This window comes from Macrotis lagotis, unplaced genomic scaffold (genome assembly GCF_037893015.1).
Source record: "Macrotis lagotis isolate mMagLag1 unplaced genomic scaffold, bilby.v1.9.chrom.fasta BILBYCTG396, whole genome shotgun sequence".
Classification (NCBI taxonomy): Eukaryota; Metazoa; Chordata; class Mammalia; order Peramelemorphia; family Peramelidae; genus Macrotis; species Macrotis lagotis.
In genome coordinates this window covers 135,274-158,394 of record NW_027422303.1, presented here as the reverse complement: position 1 = coordinate 158,394, position 23,121 = coordinate 135,274, and the positions used below count along the sequence as shown (strand labels likewise).

General features: G+C 35.4%; 1 protein-coding gene across 1 annotated transcript; it reads left to right on the top strand.

The window, feature by feature from the left end:
* The first annotated feature begins 13,008 nt into the window (after positions 1–13,008).
* On the top strand, positions 13,009–13,953 carry LOC141504147 (olfactory receptor 14C36-like). Its single transcript, XM_074208971.1, has one exon. The coding sequence runs from the start codon at positions 13,009–13,011 to the stop codon at positions 13,951–13,953; it is 945 nt and encodes a 314-aa protein (XP_074065072.1).
* Positions 13,954–23,121: the final 9,168 nt, after the last annotated feature.

Sequence of the window (23,121 nt, the reverse complement as noted above, 5' to 3'; positions counted from 1 at the left end):
TCAATTAACTCTATTAGCCTAACCGCTCCATCTGTATATTAAGCTGGAGAACAAAATGGCCAGCCACTTCATTATCTTTCCTAGGAAGACACTAATCATCAAGCATCATGAATAATTGGACATGACTGAACAACAAAAAACTAAAAAAGTTCATCATGCAAGATCATCCTCTTTTCTGAACTCTACCTCCCCATTTCCCAGTATCTCCTGGATATCTCCACCACAATTCTTCACCATACCCTCCAATCGTGACAAAAATAAAATTCATGAACCCATATAACTCCTATTTGAATGAATAGATGAATGCATCATTTTCTTTGTATATTACATTGTTATATCCCTTATTCTGACTCTCATTGTCTTGACAGCATTATATCAATAATCTCTTGATCAATATTCTCATATCACTTTGATACTGATATGACTCTTATGTTAATCAATTTATGCCTCCTCTCAATCAAAAATCTTTTAAATCTTTCTTTGCCTAATATCAAGTTCACTTACCAGCTCTATGACCCTGATCAAGTCACTTAACCCTATTTGTCCCAGTTTCTTCATGTGTAAAATGAACTGGAAATGGAAATGGCAAACTGCTCTTGTGTCTTTGATAAGAAAATGCCAAATGGGATCATGAATTGTGACATCTAACTGAAATGACTGTCAAATAACAGCACATTACCTTAGAACATTCATGGTATTTCACCTCATGGCATCCAACTTGCATTTCCAACTTTATCTGTTACTACTCACTTCCTCAAACTCTCTCAAACACTGATTAATTTTTAAACATATCTTGGGTTTTCCCATCTCCAAACCTGTACTCCAAAAATCTACTCTCTCTCTCTCAGGGAATCCTCCTGTCATCTCCACATTTCAAAACTTTTAACTTTTCTTCAAGGTTCCTTTAAATGTTACATCTTCAAAGACACTCATGAATTTGTTAACTGGAAGTATATTCTCTCTCTTCATAACACTTTTTGCACTGGAAAAGGTCTATTATTTTACACGAATAAAATTCCATATTATAGTTTTTTTTCACCATGAGCATATCATGTTGCTTGCAATATATATTACTATTCCTGAGGGCAAGGGCCATGTCTAAGAAATCATATTTATACCCTATTCTTGCCCAGTCATTCATTCATCTCTGACTTGTTGTAACTCCATGGACCATAGGATGATACTGCTTTCCCTTGCATTTTCATGACAAATATACTTGTATTATGTTCCATTTCCTTCTCTAGTGGATTAAGGAAAATACAGGATTAGTACTTTCCCACTGTCACCCAGCTAGTCAGTATCTGAGGCTTGATTTGAACTCAGGTCTTCCAGACTCCATATCCAGATATCTATCAATATGCAATTCACTTACCTTTTGTACAAAGCCCAAAAACTTCCTTTGAGTAAATAGTAAACAAATCATAGGATCATGTTTACAGAAATGAAAGTCTTTAGAAATTAATGAGTGTAGTGCATTGAGTCTAGGACATTTATTTCACTGTGGAAGAAACTGAGGTGTACAGAGGTCAAGTATTTTGCTCAGGGTCATTCAACTTTTAAATGTCTGAAGAAAGATTCAAAGCTAGTTTTTCTTCATGTCAAGGCCTACACTCTATTTTCTGTGCACATCTATAGGTTGAATGTATTTATTAATTGAATGAATGAATAGATACATATATCTTTCAGAAACCTCCATATAGATATTTGTCATTTTTGAACAGTATTTTATATTTTGCTAAGATTATCTAGATTGGAGTTATATTGAACCTTCTTGTATAAGATTTAATAACAACCACTAAAATTTATATAGAACTTTAAGATTGTAAGATGGCATTCCTACATTAGTCCATTTGCCAATAAAAAAATCTGTGTATGTAAAATACTCAGATTTCTAATTTCTCCACTGCAATTCTATAACATTAGTAGTAATAGTAACACCCATTTTTTAGATGAGGCAATTGAAATGTTTTGGTCATTTGACTAAGAATATCAAATCAGAACTGAGGTTCAGAATCCAAGTCTAGATTATCACTGAAACACGTTGCTGTCTTAAGTCTGACAGGAGTCCTAGATCAATATACTGAAAGTTGGGTTCAATTATTTTTTATATTTATTTTTTTACTTTAATATTTATTCTCATTTTGTAAAAATAATGTTTTTATACATTAATAAAATATTCTTGTTTAATAGTAAACGGCATACCCCCTCACCCCTATAAATATAGGCTCACTTGAGTGACAAAGGGCAGAGAAAAAAATTAAAATTAAAATATAGTAGTAATAATTGTAGGTATGGCCAGGTGGCACAATGGACAGAGCACCAGCCCTGGAGGCATGAGCACCTGAGCTGACATTCAGCCCTGTACACCCAACAATCACCCAGCCGTGTGACATGCAAGCAGCCACATGAACCCCACTGCCCTGCAAAAACCAAAAAAAAGAAAGACCTAAAATAAAATAAAATAGTAATAATAGTACGGATGGCTGGGTGGCAGACAGAGCATTGGTCCTTGATCCAGGAGCACAGGGATCCAAATCTGGCCTCAGACACCCAACGATCACCCTGCTCTGCGGCCCCAGGCAGGCCACCCAGCCCCATTTGCCTTGCACCCCCACAAAATAATAATAATAATAAAAAATGTGCTTGAGTCTTTGTTCCAGCACCACCAAACTTTGTCACGGGTTGATCACATTCTTTATGATAAGTCCATCACAAAAGTTATTTCCATATTTTTCCACCATTGCCATTGCTGATCGCAACTCCCACTACCATGTACTATATTTTCTCTCTCCTTTCACTCTGACTCTGCTATAGGGTAGCTGAGTGGCACAACAGAGAGATCCCCGGCTCTGGGGCCAAGAGGCCCAGAGCCCCAATACCATCCCTTAGGCCCAGCATCCACCTGGCCCTATGGTCTCGGACAGACCGTCAATCCCAGCCCTTTGCAAGAAGTAAAAAAGAAAATGTGTTATATCTGACCACAACCCCCCATGGTCCATCCTCTCCTCCATCACTCACATCCCCCCTTCCTCCTGCCCCCCCTCCTTCTTACTCCAGATGTCTATACCCCATTGAGTATATATGTTGTTTCCTCTCCTAGCCACCTCTGATGAGAGGTGAAGATTCCTTCATTCCCCCTTGCCTTCCCCCCCTTCCATATCATTGCAATAGCTTATTGGAATAAAGAAAAATCTTATATGAAATATCTTGGCCTATTCCCCCTCTCCTTTTTCTTTCTCCCATTCCATTTCCCTTTTTATCTATTGACTCCATTTATACACCATATTTTACCTTCAAATTCAGCTTTCTCCTGTGCTTCAACTATAAAAGCTCCTCCTACCTGCTCTATTAACTGAGAAGGTTCATATGAGTATTATCAGTGTCATTTTTCCATGCAGGAGTCTTTACATGCAGGAGCTTGTGCTTCCTCATCTTCAGACTGAATATTTTGATCCTTCTTGGGCTCATATGCAAAATATTTCTCAATGGTGTCCCTCTTGTTTCTTTGCTTGCTCATTTTCCCAGCCTGAGCCTGGTTTTGGGGTGCTTACTGAGCTTTTGGGATGCTCCCATAAGGGTCTCTGTGTGTGAGGCTCTGTCCTCCCTCTTGGTCTGTGAATGACCATATGTGCCCCCCTCTGCCATGGGCCTGAGGTGGAGGGGGGCCCCTGCTGTTCTATTGGGGGGCCTAGACTGCGATCAGGATCTGAAAGTGGTCAGAACCCCAGACTCTTGTTCCTGGGGTAGAGGACAGAGCTCTGCAGTCTCTCTCTCTTCACTCTCCTACCTAGGTTCATTGGGTTCATGCCCTGGGGGCTCCTGCTTACTGGCTCCACCTGCTTATGTTTCCTGAATATGGAATGCAGTGGCCAAGCTTCTAGCTGTGTGCCCTGAGGGCTGGACTTTATGTGCTCACTCTGGCAGAGGTCCCCCGCTGTTCCCCCCAATTTGTGCCTGATGCTCCTCGGGATGTAGCTCAGGAAACTTCCCTGCTCCTGTGAGCCCCAGCTCCCAGCACTCCTGGGGTTGCACCCAGGAGGCTGAATTTCTTCCACTCTGGTGGACCACCCCTCTGATGGGCCACCCCTCCAACCCTGGGGGAGCAGAGACTTTCTGCTCTTTTCCAGGCTACCTTGAGTAGGAGAACTGCCTCCCTGTGTCCCTCTGTGGGTTCTGTCTTTTGACAATTTTGTTAGAGTCCTTAGCTTATAAGTTTTATGAGAGAGTGCCTGAGACATAATCTGTTCTTGTTGCCATCTTGGCTCCGCCCTCACTTGGGTTCAATTATTTCCAAATTTGTGGGATCAATTGTTTCCAAAAGAAAATGCAACAAGCTTTTGGAAAGATAAAAAAAAAAATTCTTGGTCCCTCTAGATATTGTCCATTTCTTGTCAGGTTGTATTTGAATCAATTTGTGATTTTGGCAACACAAAAGATAGTGTGACTTCAAGAGAGACTGCCTCATGTCAAGGAAAGAGTTCAATGTTGATAATTGTAATTGTATTTGTTCAATGCTCTGAGACCCTGGCCCATAATTCAAGACAGAACTTTGAACCAATAGAATTGTTCATCACAGGAACTCTGAGACTGATCTAACCCCATGTGCTGAAAAGAAAAATCTAACTACCATCCAGTCACCCAAGAGACTCATTACTGTTTTACTTGGTCAGTCGGCAGAATATTTAGAAAAATACCCCAGGGCCTCAGCTTTACCAAATCTTATTAAAAGTTGGATGGTTCCCCTACCAAGTTCTTATTTAAGGAGTCCCCATGGATTAGGACAAGAAAGAATTTATTATACAGTTATCTATCTGAATTTTCCTTCCTTTCTTACCAGGATGTCATCATCCTGTGAGTGTTGATACAATAGTATGATTTGGGACCTCTTCAGAGATAACCAGACAGGCAGGTAGTTTTCTCAGGAGGAGGAAATTGACATACAGAAGTAACAGCCTTATTCAGATTGATAATCCTTATCAGAAGGAAGAAACAGACCTTGACATGAAATATATATATATATTATATTTTATTTTATATTGTATTGTATTGTATTATATTATATTATATTATATTATATTTTCTTCCAATATGTTATGAAAGCTTTTTAAACATTTTTTAGGGCAATGGGGTTAAGTGACTTGCCCAAGGGCAAACAATTTTTAAAAATTTATTTTATATTATTACAATAATCTTGTTATGAGAATAATCATAAACCCCCCTCCACCCAAGAAGATAAGAAGCTTCAAGAATCATGAGAGAAAAAAAATGTATTTTGATCAATGTTCAGATACCTATAGCTCTGTCTCTGGGATGAATTGACTTCTTTATCATAAATCCACCAGAGAAATTGCTTCAATATTTTTCCTACAGTTTCTATTACTAGTTGTATTTCCCTCCACTCTATTCCTTCCTCTCATTTATTCTGTTCTCTCTCTCTCCTTTCACCCTGTCCCTTTTGAAAAGTGTGTTGTATCTGATTACCCCTCCCATGATCATCCCTCTCTTCTATCAACTACTCCTGCCCTTCCCTCCCATCATTCTCCCTTATCCCATCCCTTTCTTCTCCTTTTTCTCTAGGATAAGAAGGATTTCTATAGTCTATTAAATGTGTATGTTATTTCCTCTCTGAGGTATTTCTGATGAGAATGAGGCTCACACATTCCCCCTCACCTTCCCCCATCCCACTCCATTGAAAAAGTTTTTTCTTGACTCTTATGTGAAATATCTTAGCTCCTTCTTCCTCTCATTTCTTTTCTTCTCATTACTTCTCTTTATCACTCATTGACTCCATCTTTTTACTATATTATACCATTATATTCAACTCTTTACTGTGCCTTGTCTATATATTTGCTACTTCTAACTGCTCTTATAACTGAGAAAGTTCATATGTCTTATCAGTATCATCTTCTCATGCAGGAAAATAAATAGTTCAACATCATTAAGCTCCTCATAATTAGTCCTTCTTGTCCACCCCCTCTATAGTTTCCCCCTGTACTTGGAGATCAAACTTTCTGTTCAGTTTTTGTGCTTTCAATAGGAAAGTTTGAGAGTAGCCTGTTTCATTGAAAGTCCCTCTTTTCCCCTGAAAGAAGATGTTTACTTTTGCTGGGTAGTTGATTCTTGGTTGCAAATCAAGATTTTTTGCCTTCCAGAATTCATATTCTGATTGCTACAAAACCTTAATGTAGATGCTGCCAGATCCTGTGTAATCCTGATTATGAAGTTGAATTGTTTGTTTCTAGCAGCTTTTTAGAATTTTCTCTTTGATTTGGGAGTTTTGGAATTTGGCTATAATATTTCTGGAAGTTTTTCTTTTAGGATCTCTTTCAGGAGGTATTAAGTGAATTCCCTCAATTTCTATTTTACCATTTGCTTCAAGGATCTCAGGGCAATTTTGCTGTATTATTTCTTGAAAAATGAAGTCTAAGCTCTTTTTCCTCATCATGACTTCCAGGGAGTCTAATAATTTTTAAATTATCTCTGCTTGATCTGTTTTTGAGGTCAGTTGTTTTTACAATAAGTTATTTCGTATTTTCTTGTAATTTTTGTGTTTTGGGGGGAATAGTTTTATTTCTTCCTAATTTCTTACAAAATCATTGGCTTTCTTTAGTTCCATTCTTCATTTGAAGGAGTTATTTTCTTCGGAGAGTTTTTTTTTTTTATCTCCTTTACTAGATGGCCAATTCTGCTTTTTAAGGCATTCTTCTGCTCATTTGCCTTTTGTGTTGCTTTTTCCATTTGGCTTAAACTGGTTTTTAACACATTATTTTCTCCGGTATTTTTTTGTATTTCTTTAACCAAGCTGCTGACTTGGTTTTCATAATTTATCTGCATGGCTATCATTTCCCCTCCCAATTTCCCTCTACTTCCTGTAATTACTTTTCAAAGTCTTTATTGAGCTCTTCTATTGCTTGAGTTAATTTTCTATTTCTCTTGAAGGTTTTGGATATAGATGCCTCTACTTTTTCATCTTGTGGATTCTTCCATGGGATCAAAGTAATTTTCCATAGTCTTCTTTTGTTTCCTCATTTCCACAGACTATGTCTGATTTACCACATTTCCAAGGCTTTGGGGGGGGGGGGTTGGAATACCCCACTAGGACCTTAATTCCTCCAGGGTGTTATAAGAGGCTTTGACTTTTTCCCTGCCTGTGTTCTGGGATGTGAATGACCACAGTTACTCTCCTCTTCCCTGGAGCTGTGAGGAGGATCACTGCTCAGTTATGGCAATATAAGACCCAAACTACAACCTGGATCTGAGTGTACGAAAACAGCAGAGTCTGTGGGCTGGAGGGGCAGGCTGGCTTCCCCAATTCCCACTGCAGGTTCTCACCACAAGGCTGCTTTGAGGCTGGTGCTCATTCTGCACTCACTTTGGTGAGGCAGAGTTCTCTTACCACCCCTTCAAGATGTTCCTGATGATCCCTGGATCGAGCTACAATGATGCTATGCTGCAGCTCCTACTATTTCTAACGCCTGGTCCTGCTGAAACAGACCTTTCCTATGGAACTTCTAAGTTGTCTTGGACTGGGAAGTAGTATTACTCTGTCTTTATGTGGATTCTAAATTTTGGCTAGTCATAATTTGACAGCTTTTGGAGTTTTTTGGAGAAAGAGTTTTCAGGAATTCTGCCTTCACACAGCCATCTTGGATCCAACCCCTCACAGCTAGGCAATTATTAAGAGGCTGATTACAGATTTGAATTCAGGTCGTCGTGACTACAGGGCCAGTGCTTTATCCACTGTACCACCTAGCTACATCTGAAAGTTTGTCAACAATAATCCCATTGCGTATATTAAAAACTACATGTTTTTCCACCGCTCTTCTTTCCCACACTCCTCCCTTCAAGGGCAAACAGTGAGGTAAAATTTGTACGTGTGCACTTGTTTTTTACATGCTTGGATATTAGCCACTTTTTTGAATGAGAAAGAAGAAATAAGCAAAAAGCAAAAAAAAGCCTAGTGATTAGAAGGAGAAAACATAAGAAGTTTTAAATGATTGGATATAGTATCCATTCAGATTCCATGTTCTTTTTTTAAATTGTTATTTTCTCTCTAGATGTAGATGGAATTATTCATAATAGGTCTTTCAAAGTTGTTCTCGATCTCTGAGCAGCTGAGAGAAGCTGTGTCCATCATAGCTGATTCATTCATAATATTGTATACAATGTTCTCTTGTTTCTCCTCCCTTCTATCATTTTGTGTAATTCTTTCCATGCTTCTCTAAACTCTGACCATTTCTTATATATTAATAGCACTCCATAACATTCCTATATCATAAATTGACCAACCATTCCATGGCTGATGGTCATGCTCTCATTTTCCAATTCTTTGTCTCCGCAAAATAGCTACTGTAAATATTTTTGAATGTGTAGGATTTATTGGAGACAAGTTCCAGAATTATCAGGTCAAGGAATAAAGACAATCCAATACAATTTGTACTATAGTATTTAACAGCTCCAATATTAAATGATCAGAGTGTCTGAGATACAATATTCAAGAAGAAAAAAAATCTTGGAGACTATAGTCAACTCTACAGCAAAACTGAACATGCTCTTTCAGGGGGAAAATTCAGAACTTCAGTGAAAAGGGGACTTTAAAATTTTCTGTTGAAAAGGCCAAAGTTAAACAGAAAATATGATGTTTATATCCAAAGGTAAAGAAGTAAGAAAAAAAAAAGAAAAGTTATTCAACTGTTCAAATGAGATTAAGATACATATGACTTCTGAGAACTATATTTCTATTAGGACAGTTGATGATTTTTGTCCTCCATTCTTGAAGAAGACCAGGACATCAGGAGGCTGATTCCATGACAAGCACGGGAATTGAATTTGAGTGAGGCAGGAACTTTGCTAAATCATCAGCCTCACTTTCTCCTCCAGTCATCTGGGCCGTGAGCAGATATGAATCAGGACCACCAGAAATGGCCCTTGATGGGAGGAAATAAGGGTCAAGGGATTTGCCCAAGGTCACACTAGTAACCTAGTAAGTGTCAATTATCTGAGTTCAGATTTGGACTCAGGTTCTGACTCCAGCACTGATGCTCTATCCACTGCAGTACCTACCTGTTAGTCAGAAAGAATTGAGACAGAGGGTGTTGGTCTAAGTTGATTTTGATGTTATGATTAAAAAAAGTTAAAGCACAAAAATATACATTAAATCTAAGATCAAATAACAAATACTGAAGAAAATTAAGGAACCAGAGAAGAAAATGATCAAAGTAGAAAGCATCATTTTTCTGTTAGAAATTTGGGGAACTGTGATTTTCAAAAGTTTTCTAATCTGTCATGTCATTACTTTACTGGTAGGTTTCCTTAACTATTTTGTCTCTTGTAAAGCAAAACAAAAATGCAGTAAGGGATTCTTTAAAACTGAATGTTATGTAAAAAGAAAAATGTATTTTAAAACATTTTGCACAAAATTTTTAAAGTGTCTCTTGTCGATGCCATTCAAAACTATAACCACAGCTTCTATATTATATCTTTATGAAATGAACTAATAGACCAAATCACTTCTCAGGATATTTGGATTTTTCCTCTTCTGTTCTTTGAAGATTACATAAAGAGGATTTATTTGAGTCTTTTGAGACAACCTGAGAGATAATGAATTCTATAGCCATAATACATATTACACACACACACACACACACACACACACACACACACACACATGCATGAACACACATTAATTAATATTTCTTAAGCTCCAATGCAGTACTGCTGAGAGGATTAATTGGCATGTTTTTTCCTACTCAGAGAAAATTACAACAGTACAAAGATCTCTGCCTCTCTGTATTTGGCTGAAGAGCAGGGATGCTGTCCCCAAGGAAATGCTTCCAAGGGTGAAATTGGTCTATAGAACCATCCTCTCAAATATGCTGTCCAACTTCAGCTACAAATAGAATTGAGACAATGGAAGAGAAATATGTTTCCCAAACAAGTCCAATAGAATTATGATGGACAGACAACAATGGGAATTTTATAGTTTTCTCCCAATTTGGCATGGGTTCGATGAATTCTGGAGGTCTTTTTCAAGGGAAAAAATAATTTAGTAATATCGTTGTGCAGTTCAGATTGGAGAAAGTAATAGCAAGACTTGTTGCCTTATTCAGGTAAGATACCTTATTCAGGTAAATACTATTAAATTAAATTGAATAGGATGCTTATTTTTCCCTTTTATTTTCTCTTCTCTCCTTTCCTGCCCCCCTTCTTCCTTTCCTTCTTTCCTTCCTTCCTTCCTTCTTCCATACTTTCTCTCTCTCTCTCTCACCTTTCTTTCTTTCTTTCTTTCTTTCTTTCTTTCTTTCTTTCTTTCTTTCTTTCTTCCTTTCTTTCTTTCTTCTTCCTTCCTTCTTCCATATTCTCTCATTATTTCTCTATCTCACTCTATCTATCCCTTCCTTCCTTCTTTCCTTCCTTCCTTCCTTTCTTTCTTTCTTTCTTTCTTTCTTTCTTTCTTTCTTTCTTTCTTTCTTTCTTCTTCCTTCCATATTTCTTACTTTCTTCTTCCTTCCTTCCATCTTTCTTTCTTTCTTTCTTTCTTTCTTTCTTTCTTTCTTTCTTTCTTTCTTTCTTTCTTTCTTTCTTTCTTCTTGTCTGTCTGTCTGTATTTCTTTCTGTCTTCTTCCTTCCTTCCATCTTCCCTTCCTCCCTTGCCCATTTCCTCCCTCCTTCTCTCCTCCTCCTTCCCTTCCTTTCTTCTTTTCCTCCTTCTTTACTTCTTCCATTCTCTTTCTTTCTTTCTCTTTCTTTCTTTCTTTCTTTCTTTCTTTCTTTCTATCTGCTGTCTGTCTTTCTCCTTCCTTCCTTCATTCCTCTTTCCTCATTTCCTTCCTCCTTCTCTCCCTCTTTCTCTCCCCTTCTCTCTTCCTTCCTTCTTTCCTTCCTTCTTTCCTTCCTTCCTTCCTTCCTTCCTTCCTTCCTTCCTTCCTTCCTTCCTTCCTTCCTTCCTTCCTTCTTCTATTCTCTCTTTCTATTCCATTAGCCTTTCATTTTTCTTTCTTTCATTCTTTCTTCCTTCCTTTATTTCTTTCTTTATCTTTCTTTCTATCTTTCTTTCTGTCTGTCTTTCTCCTTCCTTCCTGCCTTCCTTCCTTCCTTCCTTCCTTCCTTCCTTCCTTCCTTCCTTCCTTTTTCCTTCCTTCCTTCCTTCCTTCCTTCCTTCCTTCCTTCCTTCATCACTTTCATCTTTCTTTTTTCCACCTTTTTTTACATCAATAATGTGGTCATTTGTTTAAGTGCTTGAAGAGACATATTTTTCTACTTTCTGAATGGGAAGCAAGGAGAAAAATGGGACAGAATTGAAAAATGAAAATAAAAATGAGATACATGTATACATTACTGCATAAGTCTATATATGTGTGTGTATATATATATATATATATATATATATATATATATATATATATATATATATATACATTGATGTATATTTTCACATTTTTTCACAAAACCAAAATGTCACTCCTATGTCAATAGCTGATTCTTTTTAAAATTGTTTTCATGTGCTGAGTGAAAAGAGCAGGACCAGAAGAGCATTGTACACACTAACAGCACCTTGAGATGCTGATCAACCTTAATGGATTTGCTCATTAAAACAGTGCAATAATCATGGACAATTTTAGGGTATCTGTGACAGATACCATCTGTATTCAGTGAAAAAAACTGTGGAGTTTAAATAAAGAAAAATTATTGCTTTCAATTTTTAAAAAATCATATTTTATACACTACATAATTTTGCTACCTCTAATATTTTAGTTCTTCCTCAAGGCTATGTTTATTCACTCAGCATGTTCAATTTTGATCATTACATAGCATGGATAAACATTATCAGATTGCCTTCTGGGGGGGGAGGAAAGGGAGAGTGAGGGGGAAAATTGTTAAATTCAAAACCTTACAAAAATGATAGGTAGAAACTTCTATTGTATGGAATTAGAAAACAAATAAAGTATTTATATAATTATGTTTTCATGGAGAATTAATTGCCTAGAAGTTTCTGCATAACAATTGTTCCTGTCTTAGATATTAAATCTTGCCAGGATTCTTAAGTGATGTAGTGGGCATAAGAGAAGCAAATCTCTCAGGACAATTAGCTCCCTTGAATGTTATTCCATATGAGACAGTGTCAGAGATAGGCCTCTCATTTGGTTGCATCCTGAGTCTGAATGGAAAAAACAATTGACATGATTAGACCAGGAGAGCCAGTGACTACCTATGATAAATGCTAGATTAAAAATAAAAGACTATTCAGAGGAGCAGAGAGAATGAATACCCAAGGTACCAGACTTCATCATCCTCTTGTCCCTATATGGAGGAAACATATTTTTCTATTCATCTCCACCATTCACCTGAAACTTTGAAACAGTGGAAATGTGAAAAGGGCAGTGATCAAAGAATAAAAATGCTGTACCTCTCTCCACTGCCAGCAAAAGTAAACAATCTGTTTTAAACTATGTTTTGCTTTAACTTCTCTCTTTCTCTTCTTTGTTATTTATGTATGTCCATAAAGATAAGATATTCATGGGAAAGGAATGCAATGATAAGCTAATACCCTTCCCAATGAAATTTAAAAGATATTAATTTCATTCATGTCTCCTGGCCTAGGTTAGATTATCTGTACTACTATATTCAATCGCAAGTAATCTATACATTATAGAAAAAAAATTAATTTAATTTGGTACAATTGGTATCATTACTTTGCACCCATTCATCAATTATCATGTTTTAATCAATGGAATTCTCAAGTACAGATATAGTCTTTACCAGTGAAGGACTACACCTCTCAAAGAATTCTTAGAGAATTTTTCCTTGATAGGTAAATGGACTTGACCAGAGTCACACAGTTAAATGGACTTGACCAGAGTCACACAGCTAAGAAAAGATAGATTTCATATCTTATGCAATAATGATAAAATGGAATAATGATTTTTTCATCTTTTAATATCCTTAATAATCTCTGACTAATGGACTGTTTAATTTCTTGACTACCTAGATCATTCCCTGAATCTGAAAATGTCTAACGTTACTACCACCGTCACTGAATTTGTCCTTTTGGGGTTTTCTGACACCAAAGAACTGCAGATCTCATACGCTTTGCTTTTCTTTCTCCTTTACTCAGCAGCCTTGATGGGGAATCTCCTCATTGTCATCATCACCATCATTGACAGGAGACTCCACACCCCCATGTACTTTTTCCTTAGGAATCTTTCCATTGTGGATGCCTGCTACATATCAGTCACAGTTCCCCCAGCATCCATTAACTCCTTAATGAACAACAGGGTTATTTCAGTTTCTGGATGTGCAGCTCAGATATTTCTGCTCATTTTCTTGGCTTATTTTGAATTTACTTTGCTAACTATCATGGCCCGTGACCGCTATGTTGCCATTTGTCACCCTCTTCATTACACAGTAATCATGAGTCCCAGTGTCTGCATGAAGATGACTTTAACATGCCTGGTCACTGGCGTTTTCTATGCAGGTTTCCATACTGGTTTCACATTTCGATTGTCTTTCTGTCAGTCCAATGTCATACATCAGCTCTTCTGTGATATCCCATCTCTCCTCAAGATCTCATGCTCAGATACATTCAGCAACATATTGTCCCTTCTTGCCTCTGTTTTGGTGATTGGGATCGGCTGCTTTGCCTTCATCATTGCTTCATACGTTAGAATATTTTCCACTGTATTGAGATTTCCAGTGAAAGAAGACCAAAGAAAAGCCTTCTCTACTTGTGTCCCCCATATAATTGTGGTTTCTTTGTGTCTTTTTTCAGGTTGTTTTGTGTACCTACAATCATCTTCAGAGTCTGGGTCAGCTAAAAATATAATTCTTTCAATATTTTATTCCATAATGCCTCCCTTTTTGAATCCCATTATATACAGTCTACGGAATAAGCAGATAAAAGAGGCTATAAGATTTGTAATGAGGAGAAAGATTTTGTTAAGTTCTAAAGTATAAACTGTCATTCTATTCCAATTGTGTTGAACCAAGTTCATCTATAAATCAAAATTTTCATCAGGCTATATTTATATTTGTGGTGTTGGGGGCTTATGAGTTGTTCTTTACATCTTGATAGCAATAGATGAATCACTGATCTAAATGAAGAGGAAGTCAATAGAGTTGCCTATGATATTATCAATGTGGGTTGCTTTATTATCATTATGAGACATATTTAAGAATTCAAAATAATCATTCCTTTATGCTAATGTCTTTGGCAGCATTGTTTGTACTTTATAAAAGAGGATTATATGTCCAATATGATGCATAGATCTTCTTTTCAATTCAGATTCTAACAGACTGTTTTGTTCTTTAGAATAAAACTGAATGCCCTGAAGATAAATCTTATGCCTTTCTTATTTTTTAAAGTAATAATCTGGGGTCAATTGGTAATCCAGTGGGTAGAGCACCTGCCCTACCATCAGGAGGATCTCAGTTAAAATCCATCCTCAGATAATAATTTCTTAGTTGTGTGACTTGCTCATTGACTTGCAAAAAAACCAACAATCTGAATTTTATTTTTTATGTAATGTGGACTAGTGATCAACATTCCATATAACCTCAAAATGATAAACCACTCCTGTATCTGTGCCAAGGAAACCCCCAAATGAAAAAGAGTCAGACATTTTTAAAATGACTAAGCAATAGCTTCTACATTTTAATATGTAAATGTCCTTTTTAATATTGAAATTCAAAATATTTTTGTTTCAAAGAATGAATAAAAGACTGCAGGGAGTCATGGTAAGACAAATAGTATCTTTTCCAATATGATTTTTCCACTATGACATGTATCTCCCTAAAGATTGGAAAATCAAAAAAATGCAGGAAACAGTTATGAGTTCTCAAAGAATAATTAAGACCAAGGGAAAGTAATACAGTGAAAGCAAGGAAGATAAAATAATGCACAATTTTGCAATTTAATATAGGGAGAAAAAATAGTGATCTTTCCACACAGGCATTGTGGGACAGAATTTGAGCAATGTTTTACACAGTTAAAACTTAAAAACACATGGAGTTATAGGGAATAAATATTGAATACTTGGGATGCTGGGGTGCAGTAGATAGAACACTGCCCCTGTATTTAGAAGAACATTTGTTCAAATCTATCTTCTGTCACTCTTTAGATGTGTTTCCTTTGGCAATGCCTAAAAAAATTCTATAGTGTCCTTGCTAGAAAATATGACCACAAAATCACTTTACACTTAGAAAAGTGTCAGAATTTTATCACAAAGAGATGATTGCAGCACATGCTGGCATCTTACTGTGCTAAGGAAGATCATGAATTCTGAACCAAAATTTCAGAATATAACTAATTGGAAAAATTAAAATTATATTATTATTTGTAGCCTGTATTTCAGAGAAAATGATGGCACCATCAAAAAAAAATGAAAGTACGAAATGTAGGATACATTTCAATGGGAAAAATAATAGGAATGGCTGTCTTGAATTTGAAGGTCCAATGCCTCTCTATCACACAATGAGTTTCCCAAGGAACAGATATAATAGTAATGAGCTGAAACAATGAAAGAGTTTCTTAAAGGTTTCTGCTTTTGACTAATTAGAGGAACTTGATAATAAAAATGGACTGCCTTTTCCAAGTACTATTATAATTTACCAAATCATATGACTGGATAATCTACTATTGTAGAATGGAACAAAGATTGTTCTTTTTCACTCTTTCACTAAAATGTCTTTATATTTAGGTTTGTTTGAATTTATTCTACAAGAATATTGGTTACAATGGCATAAAAATATATAATGCATTTTCAGTTGAATCTTGGTATTCATGTCAACAGATCAAGAATAATCTACTGCACCATCCTGATTCAACTATGGGATTTAGTTTGTTGACAATAAAATGAATAGATGAATCATTTATATTTTGACTCTTTTCTTTGAATGTGAGAATATTTGTTTATGTGAATATATTACAGATATAAAGTGAGTTGAGGGTCTTTTGAGAAATTCTATTGGAGAGGTAAAGTTCCTGTCTTAATTAATTAATCATTTATTTAGTCAGTAAAAATGAAATTTTGTCTTCACATTAAAAATGAATCATTGAATACACCCAGAATTAATTGGAAACTAAATAGCCTCATTTTAAAGAATGAGTGGATCAAACAACAAATTATGCAAAGAATTAATTATTTTATCCTAGATAATGACAATAATGAAACAACATTCCAAAAACTATGGAATTCACTCAAAGTGGCTGTCAGGGGATATATTATACCTTTAAATGCTTCCATAAATGAATTAGAGGAAGAGGAAATCAATGAATTATATGTGCAAATAAAAATTAAGAAAGAACAAATTAAAAATCCCCAATTAAATACAAATTAGAAATTCTACAAATTAAAGGAGAAATTAATGAAATTTAAAACAAAAAAATTATTGAATTAATAACTAAAACCAAGAGTTGGTTTTATGTAAAAAAAAAACAATAAAATTGATAAACCTCTGGTCAATTTGATTAAAAAAAGAAAGAAGAAAACAAAATTGCTAGTATCATAAATGTAAAAGGTTAACTCACCACCAATGAGGTAGAAATTAAAGTAATAATTTGGAATTATTTTGCCCAACTCTATGTCAATAAATTTGACAACCTAAATGAAATGGATGAATATTTACAAAAAAATATAAGTTGCCAAGGTTAAATGAAGAGGATATTAAATACCTAAACAACCTTATCTCAGAAAAAGAAATTCAACAAACTATCTTTGAACTCCCTAAGAAAAAAATCTCCAGGGACAGATGGATTCACAAGTGAATTCTACCAAACATTTAAGGAACAATTGGTTCCAATTCTTTATAAACTCTTTGGAAAAATAGCAGAAGATAGAACTCTGCCTAACTCTTTCTATGACCCCAATATGGTGCTAATACCTAAACCAGGAAGAGTTAAAATTGAGAAAGAAAATTATAGACCTATCTCCCCTGGTGACTATAGATGCAAAAATCTTAAATAAAATGTTAGCAAGGGGGTGGCTAGGTGGCGCAGTGGATAAAGCACCAGCCCTGGAGTCAGCAGTACCTGGTTTCAAATCCAGTCTCAGACACTTAATAATTACCTAGATGTGTGGCCTTGGGCAAGCCACTTAACCCCATTTACCTTGCAAAAAAAAAAACCCTAAAAAAAATCTTAGCAAAATGATTGCAACAAGTTATCACTAGGATAATACATTTTGACCAAGTGGGATTCATCCCAGGATTGCAGGGTTAGATCAATATTAGCAAAACCGTCAGTATAAACAATTACATCAAGAAACCCAACAGAATTTATATGATCATATCAATAGATGTTGGAAAAAGCTTTTGACAAAATACAGCACCCATTCCTACTAAAACATTAGAAAGTGTAGGAATCAATGGACTGTTTCTTAGAATAATAAGCAGTATCTATCTGAAACCATCAATAAACATTATATTCAATGGGGAGAGGCTAGAGGCATTCTCAATAAGATCAGGGGTGAAACAAGGATTCTGGTTATCATCACTACTATACAATATCGTACTAGAAATGCTAGCTTCAGCAATTAGAGAAGAAAAAGAAATTGAAGGAATTAGAATTGGGAAAGAAGAGACAAAACTCTTACTCTTTGCAGATGACATGATGGTATACCTATAAAATCCCAAGAAATCATCCAAAAAACTACTGAAAACAGTTAGCAGTTTTAGCAAATTTTCAGGATATAAAATAAACCCTCATAAATCCTCAACTTTTCTATATATGCCTAGCAAGATACAGCAGGAAGAGCTAGAAAGAGAAATCCCATTCAAAGTAACCTCAGACAATATAAAATACCTGGGAGTCTATTTGCCAAGGCAGACTCAGAAACTTTTTGAAAACAATTATAAATCACTTCTCACACAAATTCAATCGGATTTAAATAACTGGGCAAACATCAACTGCTCATGGATAGGGAGAGCTAATATAATAAAAATAACAATTCTACCAAAACTAAACTATCTGTTTAGTGCCCTGCCAATCAAAATTCCAAAAAAATATTACTTTAATGAGTTAGAAAAAGTTGTAAGTATATTCATATGGAGAAATAAAAAGTCAAAAATTTCCAGGGATTTAATGAAAAAAGTTCAAAATAAGGTGATTTAACCCTATATGATCTAAAATTTTATCATAAAGCATCAAATCTGTCTGATATTGGCTAAGAAATAGAGTGGTGTATCAGTGGAGTAGACGGTGCAATAGCAGGAAATAATTATAGTAATCTGCTGTTTGATAAACCCAAAGAGTCCAGCTTTTGGGATAAAAACTCTCTTTTCAATAAAAAAACTGCTGGGAAAATTGGAAGTTAGCATGGAAGAAACTTAATATTATACCAACACCTCACACCCTTTACTTAGATAAGATCAAATGGATACAGGATTTAGGCATAAAAAACAATTCTATGAGCAAACTAGAAGATAAAGGACTAGTTTACCTGTCAGATCTATGGAAAGGGGAGCAGTTTATGAGTAAGGAAGAGATGGAGAACATCACTAAAAACAAACTAGATGATTTCAATTACATTAAATTAAAAAGCTTTTGCACAGACAAAACCACTGTAACCAAGATCAAAAGAAATGTAGTAAACTGGGAAACAATCTTTACAACTAATGATTCTGACAAAGGACTTATTTCTGAAATATACAGAGAACTGAGTCATATTTTTGCCTTAAAAAAAGCCATTTCCCAATTGACAAATGGTCAAAGGATATGCAAAGGCAATTTGCAGATGAGGAGATCAAAGTAATCAATAGTCATATGAAAAATTGGTCTAAATCATTACTTAATACAGAATGCAAATTAAAACTTCTCCAAGGTACCACCTCACACCTCTCAGACTGGCCAATATGACCAGAAAGGATAATGATCATTGTTGGAAGGGTTGTAGGAAATCTGGGACACTATTACACTGTTGGTGGAGCTGTGAACTCATCCAACCTTTCTGGAGAGAAATTTGGAACCACACCCAAAGGGCAACAAAAATGTGCCTACCCTTTGATTCAGCAATACCACTACTGGGTCTATACCCTGAAGAGATGATGAAGGCCATCACTTATCAAACATATTCATAGCAGCCCTGTTTGTGGTGGCAAAGAATTGGAAATCAAATAAATATCCTTCAATTGGGGAATGGTTTAGCAAACTGTGGTGTATGTATGTCATGGAACACTATTGTTCTATTAGAAAGCAGGAGGGATGGGAATTCAGGGAAGCCTGGATTGATTTGCATGAACTGATGCTGAATGAGATGAGCAAAACCAGAAAAATACTGTACAACCTAACAGCAACATGGGGGCGATGATTCCATAAGTGCAACAATCAGGGACAATTTGGGGCTCTCTGCAATGGAGAGTACCCTCTGTATCCAGAGAAATAACTGTGGAGTTTGAACAAAGCCCAAGGACAATTTCCTTTAATTTAGGAAAAACTGTTTCAGGAAGGGAGAGATAGAGAGAAATTGGGAATCTTTTCTTTTTCAAATTTAATGTCAAAATTTGTTTTTACAGAATTATTCCACTTCTTGGATATAAAATGTCAGAGTGCAGTTTATTATTTCTAGTCTCCCAAATTTGCCTCCAAACAGTCATAAAATAGCTCCAAGAGTAAACCCTGAAGAAGAACCATCAAGAGTATGGGTAAAACAATATTTTAGCCCAGAAAATGTGAAGGAACTGCAGGAAAGTTCCAACTTCTTCCTGTAAAGGGGAAACAAGGGAGTGAAGTACAGAAAAGAAAACGATGACTTAGACCCTTTTTTCAAAGGATTATGTATAATTTTAATTTCTTCTTCTGAAAACTGTCTATTCATATCCTTTGGCTATTTATCAAGAGGGGAATGAGTTTGATTCTTATAAATATGATTAAGTTTCCTATGTAAATTAGAAATGAGGCATTTTGCAGAAACACTATCTGTAAAAATTGATTTCTAGCTTTCTGCTTTCCTTCTAATCTTGGTGGTATTGGTTTTGTGTGGGTAAATTTTTTGCAATTTTTTAAAAATTGTATTTAATATTTATTTAACATCATTTTATACAAATAATGTTTTATACATTAATAAAATATTATTGTTTAAGAGAAACAAAATAACCCCTTCCCCCAAAATATATAGATTCACTTGAGAAATAAAGGGGAGAGAAAAAATTAAAATTAAGAAAATAGTAATAATTGTAATTATGGCCAGGTGGTGCAATGGATGGAGCACCAGCTCTGAAGCCACGAGCACCTGAGCCTACATCTGGCCCCTTACACCCACCAATCACCCAGCCATGTGACATGTAAGCCACCCCAACCCCACTGCCCTGCAAAAACCAAAAAAAGAAAAAAAAAGAACCAAAATAAAATAAAATAAAATAGTAATAATAGTAGGGGTGGCTTGGGGGCAGCCAGAGCATTGGCCCTTGAACCAGGTGCACGCGGGTCCAAATCCAGCTTCAGACACCCAATGATCACCCTGCTATGCGGCCCCAGGCAGGTGACCCAGCCCCATTTGCCCTGCTCCACCCCCCCATGATAATAATAATAAAAATTGTGCTTGAGTCTTTGTTCCAACACCAACAACTCTGTGGCGGGTGGATCATATTCTTTATGATAAGTCCATGGCAAAAGTTACTTCCATATTTTTCCACCATCATGACCATCATGATCACACCTTAATTGTTTTTAGTATTAATTTTATTTTAATTTATAGAATAAAAGAAACTTTCCATAATAAAAAGTATCATTTAGAAAACAAAATTTTACATGAAATTGAAAATCATTTTCTACTTACTGTACATTATAAATATATAATAAAATCAACAGGTAAATTTCCTTTATCCTTTCTGGTATTTTCTCTTTCTCACTTGAATTGTAGATGGTTACAAATAGATTCAAATAGGTATATACACATATATGTTTGTGTGTCTGTGTGTAAAATTAGTTTACATATAATTTTATTTATTAGTTCTTTCTTTGGATATAGATAATGTCTTCATAAAATCTCTGCATTTAATTTATATATTGATAATAGTCACTCAAAGTCATTCTTAAAACAATATTACTGGGGTGGCTAGGTGGCACAGTGGATAAAGCACTGGCCCTGGCGTCAGGAGTACCTGGGTTCAAATCCAGTCTCAGACACTTAATAATTGCCTAGCCCTGTGGCCTTGTGAAAGCCACTTTAACCCCATTTGCCTTGCAAAAACCTAAAAAACAAAACAAAAGAAAACAAATATTACTGCTAATACATTCAAATGATCTCTTGGTTTTGTTCACTTTGCCCTTAATCATTTTGTGCAAGTCTTTCCAGGCCTTTCTAAATGTCATTGAATTCACCATTTTCATAGTTCAGTAGTATTCTATCCCAACCAAGTACTAAAACTTGTTCAGTCATTCCCCAATTCACGGGAATCCCTGAAATTACTATTCTTTACCATCACAAAGAGATCTACTATGAACAGCCAGATTTAAAGCTATAATAGCATTATTGAATTTCTTCCATCTTATTTTTATTCATTTTTCTTTCTCACCCTCTCTCTGTTTCCTTATCTTTCCTCTCCATCCTCCCACTCCTTTTCCATTTACTTCTCCTAGAATTTGAATCTCACTCTGTCCTCAAGCCTCCTGTCTGAAGCCACAGACTCTCCAGTAGCTCCATCCTCCAAATTCTCATCCATATGAACATTTAAAAGTGCCATGCTACACCCTGTCTCTCAATTTTCTTGCCTCCTTACGTGATCAGAAGTTTTCTTCACCATTCCTGCTGGTAGTAAGCTTCCAACATTCCAATTCTCAATCCCCAATAACTTTCTCTGCATTAGTTCTTTTCACATCCCATTTAATAATATATTAGCTACCTTTTCTCTTTTACTATTTAGTTTTTTATAATCGCCCTACAATATACATCTCAGGATCAGTCTACCTTTCAAACTATTTTATTAATGATTACACTTTTATGAAAACTGATAAATATTTTCTATAAATACACACGTCCATATGTTGATGTGATTATGAAATTTGTCATTTGTTCTCATAGAAAACTGTGATATCATGGAGCTGATTCCAAGTCAAGAAAGTTAATTGGAAATAAGTGACATGGTGCAGTACTAAATCCCTTAGTACCACTTCATACATACATACATACAAACAAATACATACCTATATATAAATACATACATATGTGCAATAATTTGACATTAATGAATCCCTCACAATTATTCCTTTATATTTCTTCTGCATACATTTATATAAAATTGTCCAATGAATTCTAATTTTTTTGTTCTTGTTTTTGTTCTTACAAATACCTGAAAGTCTTTCAGTTCATCAAATATCTGTTATTTTTTCTTTCAGGATCATACTCAACTTTTCTGGGTAAGTTATTCTTTGGTACAACCCTGCTCTTTTGCTTTTTCTTTTAAAGTAGAACCTACTTGGACTTGTGAAATCCTGACTATATTTCCACAGGATTTAAATTGTATTTTTTCTTGTTGCTTGTAATGTTTTCTCCTTAGCCTGGTAGCTTTGAAGTTTGGCTATAGCATTCCTCTAAATTCTTGCCTGGGATGTCTTTCAGATTGTGAAGAATAGATTTTATTTGTCCTTCTACTCTACCCTCTTGTTCTAGAACCTAAGGGAAATGTTCCTCAAATATTCCTTATAATAACATCAAATAATCTAACAATTTTTATATCACCTCTGCTTGATATGTTCTTCTGATCAATTATGTTTCTCCCTAATAAGATGTTTCATATTTTCTTCTATTTTCTACTTTTAATATATCTTGGTGTCATATAATGTAAGTCAAGACCTTCTGACTAGTTCTAATTTTTGGAGTTATTTTCTTTCTTCAGTTTTGAATTTCTTTTCCCACTTGCTTACCCTTCTTTTCATATTTTTCTGGATTACTTTTTCCTTCCTCGATCTCTCTTATTTAAATTTTGAATTTCTTTTTAAGTTCTAAGATTTTTGGGAGCGGGGCCTTGTAATCATTTGACATTTCTCTTTAGTGTAAGTAGGCTTTTTGTTTTGTTTTTTATCTCACTGTCTTCCTCTAAATATGAATACAGATCCTCTTTTGCACAAAAGTATTTATATATTGTCAGTTTGATTTCCCTTTGGTTTTTCCTTTTTATTTATTTTTAGCA

Excerpts from the sequence above, each read along its gene's own strand:
- LOC141504147 (XM_074208971.1), top strand. The coding sequence starts at position 13,009 with ATGTCTAACGTTACTACCACCGTCACTGAATTTGTCCTTTTGGGGTTT.